At 34.6% G+C, this 16,569-nt stretch overlaps 1 protein-coding gene across 5 annotated transcripts in view; it reads right to left on the bottom strand.

Annotated features, from left to right (window-relative positions):
• Positions 1-1,100: 1,100 nt before the first annotated feature.
• ARHGAP10 (Rho GTPase activating protein 10) overlaps positions 1,101-16,569 on the bottom strand; it is a 106,951-nt gene continuing 91,482 nt past the window's right edge. For all 5 annotated transcript variants that reach the window (XM_087724326.1, XM_087724325.1, XM_087724329.1 and 2 more), the window contains 3 exons: positions 15,892-16,023; positions 13,941-14,020; positions 1,101-1,990 (listed from right to left, as the gene is read on the bottom strand). In XM_087724326.1, coding sequence (XP_087580452.1) covers positions 1,902-1,990; positions 13,941-14,020; positions 15,892-16,023 — 301 coding nt within the window. In that variant the 3' untranslated portion in view covers positions 1,101-1,901. The remainder of the gene's footprint in view (positions 1,991-13,940; positions 14,021-15,891; positions 16,024-16,569) is intronic.

A 16,569-nucleotide genomic window follows, 5' to 3' on the forward strand; every position in this document is an offset into this window, starting at 1 on the left:
AAATTTACTGATCAGGCAACGTAACATCAATTGATGTACACATTGGTAGAAACCATTATTCAAGAATGTAAAAATACTACATTATTATTTAATAATAAAAGACTCAGTTGTCTGAATTTTTCATCTTTTGTTCGGAAAAAGAATTAAGTAGTCACCATCCATTCAGTTGCTTTACATTATCCTTAGGACTTAAAAATTTCTTGGTTGAACATGAAGAAAAAGTCCTGAATTTCACCAACTGATTGGAATTTGTAAAAACTGCTTTTGAAGACAATAAAGAAAAAGTTCTCAAATCAATAGTAAGTTACAGTTTATATTTCATTTTAATCAATGCTTCTCAGGGGATCATAAAAAGAATTCGCAACCCTGGTTAAGTTATATTTTAATGAATCCTTAGTGAAGAGAAGTTGACCCAATCTCTGCATAATATAAAGTTATACATGATATATAGGTCTCTGAACTGAATGCATGCTTAGTATTTGTGTGTAATTGATCACACAGAATAAACCAGTGAATATTGGAGGGCAGAACTTTCAATTACCCATCAATATAATCCATAAGATAATATCCAGTCATAAAAGAAATTGAAACTAAATTGAGGATGGAGATTTCAATAAGGTAATAATCTGACATACATCCTCAAACTGACTGTAAATTACTATGAAAGGTTCCTCAAGTACCTTCACATTCTCCAGACTTCATTATAATGGAAAATCTGTAAGGTGTTCTCAAACATGCAATGCATGTAGGAAATCCTGAGAAAAATTCTGAGCTACAATAATTCTACAAGGAATAGCAGTGTATGCTTCAGAGGCACAAAGAGAACAAATTAAAGTTGTCTACATCTAAAAATTGTTTTTCCTGTTGAAGGAGGTATTACAAAGTGCTGACTAAAAGAACACTCAAACTTCTGCACCTATCATAATCTGTTTCATTGTCTTTGAATTTGTAAGTCTGCGTTTAAATTTTCTGCAAAATGTTTATTTAGCTTTGGGTGTAGAAGTTATATCAACTTTTGTCCACCTAGTTATTAACCAAAACATGCAGTGTTGCCTAAGCTTTTGCATTCCACAGTATATACACATTTAAGTGAAACTGCATAATTTATATAGATTTATTTTCATACTTTGGACATTTGAAGATTACATTTGATTCATCCCTTCTGTAGATTTTAAATGCATTTTTTTCCCATCTGATTTATTTATTTTCAAACAAAAGACCATTCACAATTAATCCACTGGATCCAGCCTGGTGTACTCAGATGGAGTCCTTCAGGAATTGGATTGGAGATTACAGCAGAAATTTAAAAAAAAAGAAATCCCCAGAAGGCAACAGCAAAGCACTTCCATACTGCTGCAAAGTAAGTTACATGGCTGCATTCCTGAAGTCATCTGAACTTGTGCTCAATGTTAAGAACTTTGCCTTTTTTAGATCAACTACAACCTTCACAATGAATTGGCCATATGAATCTTTCCCAACAGTTTTCGTCTGTATTTGCAAAGAAGTTATTCGAGTCCACTTTCCAAAGTTTTATACCTCTCAAGTTTAAAATACAAAAGCAGATTAAACAGTTTTATGGTATTTTTAAAGTGGTATTTGGATAACAATTTAAACGGCTTTTTGATTCAAGTTCTTACAAACATGCAAACATACATATAACTCTAAATCTTTACAAAGTATTATTTATAAAATTAAATTTCCTTCTCTGTTTCTTTCTCTCCTCCTCTCCTACTCCATATAAAATTACATGCAACTGCACTGTTAAATCTTTATACAGATTAAGATATTAATCTCAAATTTTTACTGATTAAAAGTTTCTGAAGCCAAGAAAAGCAATATACAGTGTCTATCTGTCTATAGCCATGGATACCATGTACACCTTCCAAGCATTCAGAAGAAAACTAAAGAAACTGGACATAGTTTTGCGGAATGAGTCCTCTCTTCCCATTTAGAGTTCCTTCTAACCAGCCAGGTTCTCGTGAAAGATGCACTAAAGAACACAGAAAAAGAGAAGAAAAATGCATGTTAATTGGGTTAATCCATAATTTATAAAACTTTTCCAAAATTGTTCAATCAATATTTCACATAAACACATTAAAATCAATCTTTGAATCTCAATTTTCCAGGAACACCAATTAATGATAAAGTATAGTGATGGATAGGATATATGGTTGAAATTGTATGAGAGAAGAATCATATAAGTCTATGGTGGCAAAAAAATTAAGAGGAAGAAGGTTCATATTTTCCAACTAACAGAGTTTATTTTATTAAAAGACATAAGCTTTTATAATATTCAGCTGATTTTATCAGATGTACAGTGAACCTGAAGTAGATTCTCACAACAAACATAGAGGAGACAGCACCACAATCCCAAAGATCTACTTGCTACTTGATCTACACCAGCAACACGATCACCAAACAAATACATGTACAAGATTAAAGGAATCTACACATACTCTCCATCATATGTGATATATTCCATCATCTGCAAACAATGTAACCTTCTGGATTTTATGTAGAACAAACTGGACAATTTTTCCTCAAGGAATTAATGAACAGAAGTTTGACACCAGGTCTCCAAATGAGGCCAAAGTAATATTGGAAACTGTTTTGGAAAAGCAGGATTAAGTTCACTGCTTAGCAAGAAACTGCTGAACTTGCATATATCTAAAGTTTTTGGCAATCTTAGAACATGTCAATAAACACAATGAGTTTTAAACACATTACTATTATTAATTAGTAATCCATCGGGCAGATGCAATCTGTTTTACATGCCATAATCCTAATCTCCAACCTTTTTCCTCATCAGGGATTTACTCTGATTTAAATTTTATATCTGTCTAGCTAGCCATTCTTTTCTTCTTCTTCTAGAAAGTTTATTTTTCTCTTTCAAATTCATTCACAAATATACTGTCTTATAATTACTTTTACATTTATCTATTTATCATTAATCTTTATTGTTCCTTTCTTACAAATATATAGCATACAGTTTGGGTCACTTTCTTGCCATCCCTTATCTCCATCTTATTTTGCTCCTTCTGTCTTCTCAACCTCCCTTCTTTGCTTTCTTCTTTCCTCCTCTCCTTCCTTTTTCCCCCCTTTCTCCCCCTCCTCCTTTTTTCTCATCCTTACCCTCTCTCCTACACTTAGTTCCCCTCCCTTACTTCCTCTGCTTTATCCTTTCTTCCTTTCCTTCCTCATCCTTCCTCCTTTCCGTTGTTGCCCTTGCTTATTTACGTTCTCAGGATGGCATTTCAGCAATCCCAACTTTATATTTTCATACAAAATACTTTCTCTGTTACATTTTATTTCTAATAATAATTCCACTTGTAACATTTTTCACTTGTATACTTGGAGTTTAATACTTTCTTATTCCCCCCTAATTTAATAATGTGTTGTCCGAGTTATTTGTTTTATACTTTGTTCCTTTCTCTTTCTAACCAATCATAAAATCGCCCCCATATCCTGTAGTACACCGATTCCTCTTTGTCCTTTATTCTCAATGCCAACCTGTTCATTTCTGCACAATATAATATCTTCTTTATTATCTCTCCTTCTGATGGGATTTTATCTGTTTTCCAATTTTGTGCAAATACAATTCTAGCTGCTGTTATTATCTGTACAGTCAAATATGAATCTTCTTTACTATATTTCTCTGGTAGAATACCCAATAAGAATACCTCTGGTCTAAACTCTATGGGCTCATGTATCATTTTCTCTAACCATGTTTGTATTTTAACCCAATAGCTTTTTGTGTCTCTGCAAGTCCACCACATGTGATAATATGATCCTGGCAATTTATGACACTTCCAACATTTGCCTGATTGCATGTGCTACCTATAAAACATTTTATACAACTTCTCTTTATATGCTGTCGCCATTGTTAATTTATAGTTCCTTTCCCATAATTGTTGCCATTTTTCTAGTTCTATTATGTACCTAAAGTTTTTTGCCCATCTTATCATTGTTTCTTTAATGTCTTCTTCTTTTAAGTTTATTCTGAGTAAGTAACTATACATTTTTAAATCATTTTTTCATCCGATCCCATGTATCTTATCTAGTTCCGAATTTTCTATGTTAAAACCATACTCATTAACGTCCTTCTCATATCTTGTTTGTATTTGCATTTCTTTAAACCATCCTATATCAATCCCTTGTTCTTCTAATTCTTTCTTCTGTTTTAGTTCTCCCCTTACTGTTAATATATCTTTATATCTAATAACGTTTCTCATATTACTAATATTCGGGTGTGTCAAAGCTTCCACCATTGAAAGCCACATTGGTATTTCCATATAATGCTTTTCTTTCACCTTTTCCCATATTATATATAAACCATTTCTTACATAGTGTCTCTGAAAATAACCATGTATTCTGTTTTTCCCATACCATAAAAATGCATACTGACCCAGTTGCATATCATGTTCCTCCAAAGACAATAACCTCTCAATAATATCCATTCCTTTATCCACGTTAAAGCTGGGTCTATCTAGCCATTCTGATGAAGTGACTACAACTCATGAAAGCTTATGCATTTTAATAAAACATATTAGTTGACAACAGTGATACCAGATTCCTGATAACTAAAATACTTTAAAAAATAACAGAAATATTCAGAATTAGTAGTACTTTCTGACCTTGCAGATCTAAATGGTAAGATAAAAATCAGCGAGCCTAATATATCACAATACTGTTGCAAATCAAAATATTTTAAAATACTTTGAAGTTGGAGCACTTATACTATATTATTTGAAAAATCTAATGATTGCCACTGGACCCTTTTGCTTATAAAGTATTCACTGCACCTCTGAGAAAGATTTGGAGCATGACTCAAATTTTCCAGTTATATTTAAGATATTAAAGCTAAGTTATTAAAAGACTTGAAAAAGACAACAGTTCAAGCACTTTAAATACCCAGCAAAAATGAATTATAAATGAAATGTCTCAAGAGGAAGCAATTGAGCACTTTTTTCTTTCACTTTGCAAAGTGGAACAGATTCTCTTTTCAGAATAAAATATAACAAGAATAAACTATAGTGGTAGCAGACTGACTTGTAGCTGCTTAAAGAAAAGTCATTGATTTGTCTTGGGATTCTCTTATTTGATGTCATGTTCAAATGCTAATACTGAATAAATAAAGAATAATTTTCCTTTGGTATAATGACACAAACATTATATCAATGGTTGCAAAATCATACATTGAATCTTTCTATGGAATGTATCTTAAAAGAAATTAAAAATGCATAGCAATTGTATTAATCCTGAATAGTGGCGGTATCCGAATTCTCCCTTTTTATTTGTTTCTTTGAACCCAAGTCCAACCCTCAATCCAACCCTCCTCAACAATAATAACAGGTAAACTAGCTAAAAGAGAATGAAGATATTACCTGATTCCGGTCAATACTTTTTATATGAAATATGTTAAGGAAGGGAGAATAAATACAGGAGAGATTAAAAAGAGAGTAGTATATGGAGAAAAAATGGACAGAAGAGAATCTTCCTTTATGGATGTGGTGATTCATGTCATCAGTAATTTAATGGTTATATTAAGTGGCTGTTATCGGCAGTATGTCAATTTGATGGATGCACTGTCAGTTTGATATTTTAAGTTATTGGTAGAGCAATAGAAAAGATGCATTATTCTCTCAATTCTTCATTTAAAGACTTATTTAAAGCATATGGAAGTTTAGTGATACATATTAACTGGTTTTGTGGTATCTGAATGAATTCTAAGTAGATGGGCAGAGAGGCATCCTTTTCTCAAGGACTATTAAAGGACAAATGGTTTTACAGATTTGGTAAATATCAGAGATTAATTAACAATTCTCTTTGATATTAAAATATTCTACTTACTACACTTGAAATTATGAAAAACATATTCATTAAAGGAGCCACTTTATTTTTATCTCTGCTGCTAAGGAATTTTTTGTCGGTAGAAGCAAAGATGTATCTTGGCTTCACTAATATTCAGGCTATGTCTGAGTCCTCTTGTGGCCAAGATAAATAATCTAGTTCATCATCCTCCAAAACTGAATGATAGCAATACCGCAGTTCTCCTACATGCAAATGATGCAGTACTGTTATCTCAGACACAAAATGATCTAAAGCAAGATTTACATGTTTACCTGCATATTGTAGTGCATCAGCACTTATGTTTAATTATTCAAGAAAAATCAGACACCCTGTAATTTCCCCTCAGGAAAGCTATTGGAAGGACATTAAATTTGCCTAAGTTAGACTCTTTGGATACTGTGATTTGGCTTAGATTTGACAGCTTGAACCTAAGATTTGACAGTGTGTACTAAGCAAACGTTCTAAAATTCTTGTTTGGTAACTAACACCTTTTTGAGAATTTACAGATAGCATGTCATGCTATTAATAAATGCAGGGCACATGTGGATTAGGTCTTCCAAAATGCAGACAAGTCTTGCATTATACAAGCAATGCATTATTCATATCTAGTGCACTATTTTCAGCCAATTTACAGGCCCAACCTTTGTTCAGAACCTAATTGGCTCTTCCAATCTTTTAAAGTGTCCCATCTAAATTCTTAAATAACAAATTTCAAGTCCCACAATCTGTTCCAATTGTGGTCTTGTTCATGAGGCTGGTGGGATCAACACTGAAGCTTATATTTGGACATTCATCCTCTGTTACATGTTAAGTCGATTTCTTTTCTCATGAGCTTTTCTGACTGTTAGTGTTGACTTCATTTAATTCTGGGGTAGGACACTGCATGAAATACTGAAGTGCTATGCTTTTTTGCTTAATACAATCCTGAAGATAGTATATGAATACTTAGGGTTAGCTTTTAAACAACGTGCCCAGGATTAGGAAATCAATCAGATGCCACTGCCAAACTCCAAGATGTATTCCTAGATAGTCATTCACCTTTTTCCAGGTTTGCCAAATCACATGATCCAAATTCAAAGAGTCAAACTTAGGCAAATCCTCCCAAGAGCTATACCTGTGGGAAGTTGCAGGGTATCCCATCTGAAACAAAAGATTTTGGCTCTGTGGCGAAGTTGCTCCTGACCCATTTTGCTGTAATGCTTCCTCTATAAAGATGCCGAGCTGCAGATACTAATTCTCAATTTAGCTAGATATCCAGATTACCAGATCCTTTTTATATATAACTGTTACTATGCAATTAATATGATTTTATTGTCATAAACATGGCTACATTTTTTACGGTTAGCAATATCTGTTATGTTTTGTCCACACCAGTTTAATTATTAGGTTTTACTGTGGTTTTTACTTCCTGTTTTGGAAACTGTGTTTTTTGTTTGTTTGTGCCTGATCAATGATTGCAATAAATTTTGTTTGTTTACTTCACCTAATACACTTTAATACACAGATGGGAATAAAACTGTGGATTCCTATGAGCAACAGCTGACTAGAACATAGGACATTAAGAGCTTGTTTTAAAAGTATTTCACCCTCAAAAAGGATGCAGTGGTCCTTTTAAAAGTCAGTGCTTTTTATCTTGCTCTTTAGGCTTGATTCCTTTCATGGTATGAAGAAAATGTCAGAAGACCCAGACCATGTAAGAGAAACTACAGCATGTTCTTTGTTTTTCTTTCACAATATAGAAAAGGCCATTCTATTGATATTCCACATAATTTATACTGCATGGGAATTACTGAAAGGATCCTTCCCATAGCTGATTCAATTCTGTTCAGGGGAAAAAAACTTAAAATAATATACATGTAGATACAATGATGCAGACAGATTTGTGAAGGAAAAGGAATAGTCTTCTGACTGCGCTATTTTAATTCATCATTGTACATTCTCATATTTTTCTCTCCAGTTGGAACCTCTGGAGGTGATATTTTTATAAGAAAAATCACATGTACATATACAAAGTGTCATCCAACATTCAACATTTGCTTGAGTCTACTGAAGCACCACGAAACCCAAGTATCTACTAGCATAAACACTTGCAAATGGTAAGCGTAGGTGGAGTATATGAATTCATGCTGAATGAAGAGCATCAATTAAAATGTATTTGGATGACAGTAAATTCTCTGGTCAGCACATGAGGGCAGGTGTTCATATTACACAAGAACAGAAGAAAGAGCACATACTTAAGGCAGAGTGATTATGTTTGAATTGACTTTGTGATATCAATCAAGTAATACAGAAAGAAACTGTTACTGTTATAAAGTGTCTTTTATGCCCACAGAAACATGTTTGTCTTATCACTTAAAACATAATAAGTTTTATCCATTTAGAGAAATGCTTTGATTATATAGTGTTTCCATAATACTGGTAAGCAAATCCAGATACTGTCAGAAAAAAAGCAAGCCCATCAGCATAAAAGGCAACAGGCACTCCTAACAAATGAAACACTTTTGCAAGATTAGATGACAAAGAAGTCTTGAAGATGGAAAGATATATCAAAGATGCAACCTTCAAAGAGGATTTACCCTGATATCTTTAACTGGATATAAAGAAGCATGATGTCTCTGTAGAACTTAAAATAAGCAGATCAATTTGAAGCAAAGCTGTCCAATCCTGTCACAATTGAGACAAGAAAGGTGACCTTATCGAAGTCAAAGGGCTGAATGGTTTGAATAATATATTCAACAAAACAAAATAAACGCTCCAAGTTGGGGCTGATAAAGTGATAGATTAGCATATATTATATTGTCCCTTGAGAAACAGAATGTCTTGAAAAATGTTTACATGTGCTGCCAAAAACAACTTTAACAAGAGGTAACGGCTTTGGGATTTAGGGGGAAAACTGAACTAGAAAACAGTATGCATTAGTGGGTAAGTATAGGCAAGCCATGGATCTAGGCTATCTGAAGGGCTCTACTACTCCAGAGGCAGTATTCTTCCAGTTCGGACCGATTTGCCTGAACTGGTAGCTGAAATCGTGGGTGGCCCTGGCCACCCACCCCGGCTCTATGGCAACTCATATAGACACTTTTTAAAGCCAAAGCACATACGCGGAAGGCTGAACCCATGCGTGCTCACATTTATAAGGAATGTAAGTGAATACCACCCCTGTCCTACTCACTTCAATTGGCTGTAACACTCACTTCAGTGAAAGAATCCTACTCTGAATCCTGTCTGCCAAAGAATTTTGGTTGGAGGGGTTGAGGAGAAGAGCTTTTCTGCTGTGGTCCTTGCCCTCTAGAATATTCTGCTGCTGGAATAGAAATTGGCCTCCACACTTCTAGTCTTAAACAGCCTTAAAACCTAGCTTTGTCTGCTGACCAGGAATCCTGGTAGAGGTGCTCTATGCTGGGACTGACTGATGTGATACAGAAAAGATCTCCGTCCATCCTCCAATCACCTGTCCTCTGGGTTTTTAGTTCATTATTTAAGCTTACTTTTTGTACTTCTTTTTTAACCTTTTTATCACTTTATCTATCACCACTGCAACAATGAGATGTGTGGCATATAAATTTAATAAATAATAAATAAGAAAGTAAGTTTTCAAAATTGTCTCTAAACACAGGAAAGAACCTATTTCCTACTTTTGGCTTTCCAAGAAGTTTGGCAAGATAAGACTGTGATGATACAATCTATTTCTGGCTTAAGTAATTACCAGATAAAAACCAAGCCACGTGGACAAGGGATAAATTAAACCACCATGCTAAAAGAAAGCCGGATGCCACAAGCGTGTGCTAAATCCTACCTTTCAACAGGCTCAAAAAGTGGCCCTTGGCAATCTATGAAGCACAAGCTTTCTTTTTATTCAGCAATGTAGTTCTGGTAACACAGGGAAACATAACATAGTTTATCCTAGGCTATTAAGGTCTTGCATAAAAACTTCATATGACATTTGGAAAGTCTCTTTGCTTCTGAATCTCATTTGTGACAGCCATCTTTTCCTGAAGGCATTGCTGAAGTAGCTTGAATCAAAGGTTGAAGGCTTTTTGGTGTAATTTTAATGATGTGGAAACAAGTGCAAGGATGCAAACTCCCATTTTCCAAAGGGAGAATTTAAATAGGGCCTTAAATGCATTTCCCTTTCTTCTTTTGAGGAAGAGACACAAGGTCTGACATGCCTGAAAGCATTCTATTAAATTCTTCCTTTGTGAACCACATGTTTCAACAACAATTTTGTACATAGATTTGACTACAGAAGTTTCAACTCACATGCCAAGAAACCACACCTTTAACTAAACTTGCTTTTAAGAGAACTCTTTGAAGCAACTAAATACATATTTAATTCCTCTTTTATTACTTTTGATTCAGAGGCAATCTGTCTATAGGGTAATTTTTGACAAGACTCAACTATAGCATCCATGTTTTCTTAATGGTAAACAGACTAAGAACAGAAGAACAGAAGAAGGAATAACAATAATAGAAAAGGGTATTTTTTAATTTACTATAAGCAAAAATAATACAGTGTGTGGCAAAATGACTAAATGAACTTCACTTATTTCAACCACAGGGTGGATGCATATTTCTGTTTTAAATATGTTTGGTTTTTTCCTCTGCTCCCTTTTCTCTGTTCATGCAGAAAAATAAATCATTTCCACGTTTTTTTAATCCGCCTTAACTTGTTTTAAAAAATGTAAATACTTTGCCAAGTCTTAGGATGATGAAAAGATTAAGTTCATGAGAAACTTTTCTTATTTCTATTTTTGAGGTAAAAGAATAATGCCCAGTAGGAAGTCAGGGACCATATTTGGAAATACAGGGAGAGACTGATTCAAAACAATTTCCTGGGAGATAAATGATAGTAGGTACTTTTTAAATTGGCCAATCTGAGATCACCAGAATCTGAGACCACCAGGACAAAAGCAAAATTAGCCTCATGTTTCCATCATTTCTTTAGCCCAGTGGTTCCCAAACTTGGCAACTTTAAGACTACCCAGAGCTGGCTGGAGAATTCTGGGAGTTGAAGTCCACAAGTCTTAAAGTTGCCAAGTTTGGGAACCACTGCCTTAGCCAAAACCATCCTGTCATGGGACCTCAGCTGACTCTCCAAGCAACAACTCATGAAGTCAGTCAGGAATGGGAAAATCTATTGAACCTTGTGCTTTGATATGGCCTATAGGCTAATCAATAAAGCTATAATCTTATCTAATCTATTACCTCAGAGTAGGCACCCACTTGGAGCACAAAGCAATTCTGAGATATACCGGTGATAGTTTGGGCACTGATATAATGTAACAGATATTGGACAAGTATGGTTAGTCACAAAATATTCTTTATCAGGAAGAATTTTTCTCCCCTTAATGCTCACTACCACCCTGCCTTTTTTCTCATTATAAAATTACCAATGTGCTATAGCTTGCATTCAGGATTTTACATTTAAAAAAAAGAGAGGCATGCAAACAGTTGATGTGTAATTCATTACTGTTTCTGCTGCTATCCACCAGTTAACAACTGCCAAAAAGGGAATTAAGTCTACAGATATAGAAGTGTTAGCTTTCTCTTGTATTTGAGCCAATTGCCATCTTTTCTGGCAGAAGACAAGTATAACGAAGGCATGTAGCTTCTTTGAAAAAAAAGAAGCATCATAATATATGATTGCCCTATGTTACAGAAGCACCTTTTTCAGTTGCAAGCTGAATGATGTAAGTTGGAAATGCCACCTTTAAGACAATGGATGAATATTTGAATTAAAAGAAGAGTTGCTGCTTGTGGTTAATAGATCAAGTCATCCTGGATGTTTGTTTTCTCTTATGAAATGTTTTCTTTTTGCAACACAAAAAATAAAATCTTCTATGACAAAATAAAAGTAGAACTACCCACACAGGACATTCTTATTGCTTCTGGGATAAATGCTAAGTCAACTCAGGATTTAGAAACATAAACTGACTTTAAACTTAGATAAAATGCTATTTTGATTGATTGATAGATTGAAAATACTTATACAGCTGCCAAACTCTCTGTCTCTCTGTCTCTCTCTGTCTCTCTCTCTCTCTCTCCCTCTCTCTCTGTCTCTCTCTCTCTCACACACACACGTATAAAAATAAACAAAATATAATAAACCCTGTAAAACAACTAACAAGTCACAAGACTAATGCATTCAATTGGGGGACACGAGTTATTTCACACCTTACAGGATATCAACATCCTGATCCACATCCTGAAGAACCATCTAGGTTTTCAAGGACTTCCTAAAGACTAGGAAGGTAAAAACTAGTCAATCTCAGGGTGTAACACTGTTCCACAGGACAGGTACCATAATGGAGCAGGCATGCCATATGGTCCCATCAGATTATACTGTTTCAAGAAGGGGACCTGGATCATATCTCCTCTGTAGCGTGTGGGACTTGGCAAGAAACAACTGGAGATGGTTCTGCAAATGTTATTGAAATGAAATTAGTTAAACCAGCTAACCAACCATATCTTGGATTCCAAAATTCTTGATAGTGAAACTAAAACAAAAAATAAGTACATAGAGCTTTCTTAAGCATTTATAGCCCTCTACAAACATTCTTCTTATATATACACCCTAACAGACTTTCCTATATTTATGAAAGCCTGGGATGCATTTTTTTTAAGGAAACCACATCTTTGCTCATACCTATGCTCTAATAAAGCTATAAAAATATATTACTTTAGATTGACCTAAAGATCTTCCATATTACCATCATCAACCCACTTCTTGTCTATGGAGATTCTCAATTATCTATTTTAGCACTCAACTGCCAACTGCAAGGAATAATTCTTCCATTCTCTACCATTCAGCAAGAACTGAAGAAGCTTCTTGGATGAGAAATAAAACATCTTCAAGGAAAAACAAAGAAAGTCCAATTGACTTGAAAAAGCATATTTGGGACAATCTACTCCTTCTTTCTTAATACTGTGAAATAATCAATTTATTCCTTTTCATAGTACCTGAAAGCCACTTTATAGTAAATACCTGCTTTCTTGTTCTGAATAAGTTTAACATAGGAAAACAATTATTTTGAAAAGTCGTTGAAAAGCGTATTCTGTTTTGGTTCCATTTTTTTTCTTTACTCAAATTCAAGGTATTTCTTTCATTCTATGAAAGAGTGGGATTTGAGAGGTACAACTCAATGTTGTATAAAAGGAATCCTAAGTGAGCATGTACATATCACAACAAGAGGTAACTTGGAGTTGATAGAAAATATTAGAACTACAAGACTTCCAATGAACAACTGTAGAACTGGCCTTGGAATCTGGGAAGGGAGTAATGAACCATTAAGGGAAAAATATAACAATTCAGCTCTGAGAACATGGAAAGCATGAGAAAGAAACTCTTAAAATAATTAAAATAATAAAATAATTTAAATTAAAAAAAAGAAAAATAATTCCTAAATTTATAGGATTTCAAATAAAGTCCTTGATTTAGTTCAAAATAATATGGCTTTTTACTTTCTATTATTCTATTTTATAACTATAATGTGCATTTATTGAATGAATATTGATTTTATCAAAGTACTATTGTATGTTCAAAAATGTAGTTCATTTTTACAAAGTTTCACTAAATCTTTCCCAAATTAGTATCTTACAGATATTTTGCTTCAGAAGCTCTCCGGATTTCCATTTTAGTGTGGCTAATAATTAGAAATCTACGGATTAAGAGGGCTAGATTACGAAAAACTGCTGTAGGTTAAAAGGAAATGTAAATAGAAAAACTGCATCCTTACAAAGTATTTTTACAATGTAGCAACAAAGTAAGAGGTAAAACCATGGCTAATATGGATCTCCAATTAAATTCTTTTTATCTCTCAAGTTCTACTTTGATCCACCGGCCAGTTGCATGAAAAAAATCCTTATGTTCCCTTAAATGTTCAAAAAAGATTAAATCCAAGCTGTGCACAGATTGTCTTAATGCGATTTTTTTTTAAGCTTCACCAGACATTGGCTCAGGAACACATATGCTTACAATGGATGCTGCATGTATTGCGCCAATCACCATTTAGGGAGACCATGTGATATTGCATGTCCACTTTCTAAAAGATGGGTTTATTTGTAGGATTATAAAAGTGATAACTACTTACCATCTTCAAAAACTGCACCGGTTTGAAAAGACAGCTCAGAACTATGCTCTGCTTCACATGGATATACTGCCCTGGCTTTTCTATTGACAATGTTGGGGGAGAAAAGTTGCACAATTATTTACAAGCCCTCAGTTTTACATGACAATAAAAGGAAATAATGATTCTAGTCATACAAGAAAACAGCCATCATCAGTGTGTGTGTATGTGTGTGTATTTATCTACAAAAACAATAATCAGCAGTTAATGCAGAAGATGCAAGACCAGCGCAAGAAGAAACCTATGGTTCAAAGACTTCATCTACCTATGATTGCATTTCTTGGTCTGCTGAAATTGTCAGTGCATTTTCTGTCGGCTAATCAATAATCCTATTTGTTCCAAGTGTCATTTGAAACATGGAATTGCTGCTGTCTCAATTGATGGTAGTGTTAAATTTTTTATTCAGGAGAGAATTAATGTTTTGAGTGAAGCATGGGCTTCACTCATGCTATGCACATCTTTCAGCATTATTCATCCATTTTCTTTTATGGATTTGCCCATAATTAGCTTTCCCTAAAGCAAATGAGGAAGTATGCAGGAGCCTGTTTACTGAAAGTCAATAAAATTATTTCTACATTTTAGTTGGCATAGTTGTAGTTGCATAGTTTTTTGATACTAACTGTAGCTAAAAATCAAATTTGTATTAAAGACTGATTAGGATATACTCACTGTAGCACTTGACACATTAAATAAAAATAGCATTTTGGCTGTTAAGCATGAAGAAACTGAAAACCATTATAATCATTTTCTCTTAAAAGTATAACTGTCATATTTATATGAATTAAAAAAACACATCCTAGTACTTGCAAAAGGAACGTTTAAACATATACAGATTTTTCTCATTAAATATATGAAGTCACTCTACAGGCAGTGCTCACTTAACAACCAGTGTTCCAACTGGCAAGAGTAATTATGACTGGTTCTTGAGGTTCTGGCTCATATGGTCATGTGATAACAATCTGGGTAATCAGCACCCACCTCTTGATTACACTATTCCAATACCTTGTGGTCATGCAACCATGATTTGCAACATTCCCTGCCAGTTTCCCGCCAAGTCAATGGGACAGCTGGCTGGAAGTCAGAAGTTGCAATCGATTAATGCAGTCCTTGCTTAATAATGGTAATTGAGGATTGCCATAACTGCTGTCACTGAGCAGCAGGTTCACGTAACACCTGAGTTTACAACCATATCATTTAATACTGGAAATTCCAGTCCTACTTACCATCATTAAGTGAAAACTAAAGTTCATTAATGAAGGGCTAATGAAGATGTTGCCTCATGTTATATTATACTATTCAATTTTTATACCATTTTTTATTTCAGCAATTACCTCCAACTATGGAATTTAAAATGCAACATTTTTAAATCCTTAGCAACATTTGGTAAAATTTATTTGATCTCATTATTTTTCTGTCGTAACAAAATAAAGTTATGTGATGCCTCCTTATTTTATCTATAAGAAAGAATTTTGGGGGGAAAATATTCCATTATTTTCCCATTCCCATTCTGAAATGAGACTGGTATACAATTCAGTATTCTCACCCTCCTTTCTCAGTCCTGCATACTACGGGGCATGACTTCCATATATATTTTTTTACTAAGACATGACTGATCAGAGGGCTTTTCAGTGGACTGGCTGGGAAATTACAAGCAAATTATAGTATTTAATATATTATTGACCCTGAGAAAGAGAAAAAAAATCATTCAATGTGACCAGAGTTGAATCTTGTCCTTAAAGTCTATGCCTATTCTGCTTTGAATTATGAATGGGAACATATTATGACTATAAACAGTTTAACTATCAAAGAACAATTATGTTCATACTAATTGTTAGAACAGAAAAGAGCAATCCTGTTTCTGTTATGTAATAAGAGATAAAGTACAGTGAAAAAAAAATTAATATGCCAGTATTACCTTCCAACTGGTCTGTCAGTCTCTGTAGCAGAGGACGGAAATAAAAATGATAGGTTTGTTGTGACTGGACTTTGTGCCGTAGTTGACTTTAGATTTATCCAGGAAACCATTGATGAATGAACCTCACTGGATCTGAAATAATTTCATGCAAATAATTAATGATTTTAATGCAACCTCTAGTTAGTTCTAAAATCTGTAAAATCAATGATATTATTAACTTCAGTCATTATGATATGGGTTCTTAAACATCTACTGTGTTTCCCCCGAAAATAAGACAGGGTCTTATTTTCTTTTGCTCCACGAAATATGGCCTTGGGCTTATTATAGTGGGAGGGCTTATTGTTTTGGGGTTGCCGGGCAGTTGCTCCCTTGCGAACTGGCTCAGGAAGAACCGGGCACAGCCTCAGGGGCGAAGCAGCCATGAGGTGACCCCCTCTCCAGCCAGGCAGAGCGCCACACACTGACCTAGGAGTATCCCTAAGGCGCCAAGGCACGTGGCGCTCTGCCCGCTCCCCTGTTCCCGCGGCTTTAAACATTTGGGATACCCCCTAGGTCAGTGCATGGAGTTCTGCCCAGCTGGAAAGGGGGATTGCGCAAGTGCCTGTTCTGCCCCTGCTGCGCTTAGAGCATAACTTCTTCTCCAGCTTCCAAACTCCAAAAACACGGCTGCTGAGTCTT

This window comes from Thamnophis sirtalis, unplaced genomic scaffold (genome assembly GCF_051295495.1).
Source record: "Thamnophis sirtalis isolate CommonGarterSnake01/CBP01778 unplaced genomic scaffold, rThaSir2_p1.2 scaffold_10, whole genome shotgun sequence".
Lineage (NCBI taxonomy): Eukaryota > Metazoa > Chordata > Lepidosauria > Squamata > Natricidae > Thamnophis > Thamnophis sirtalis.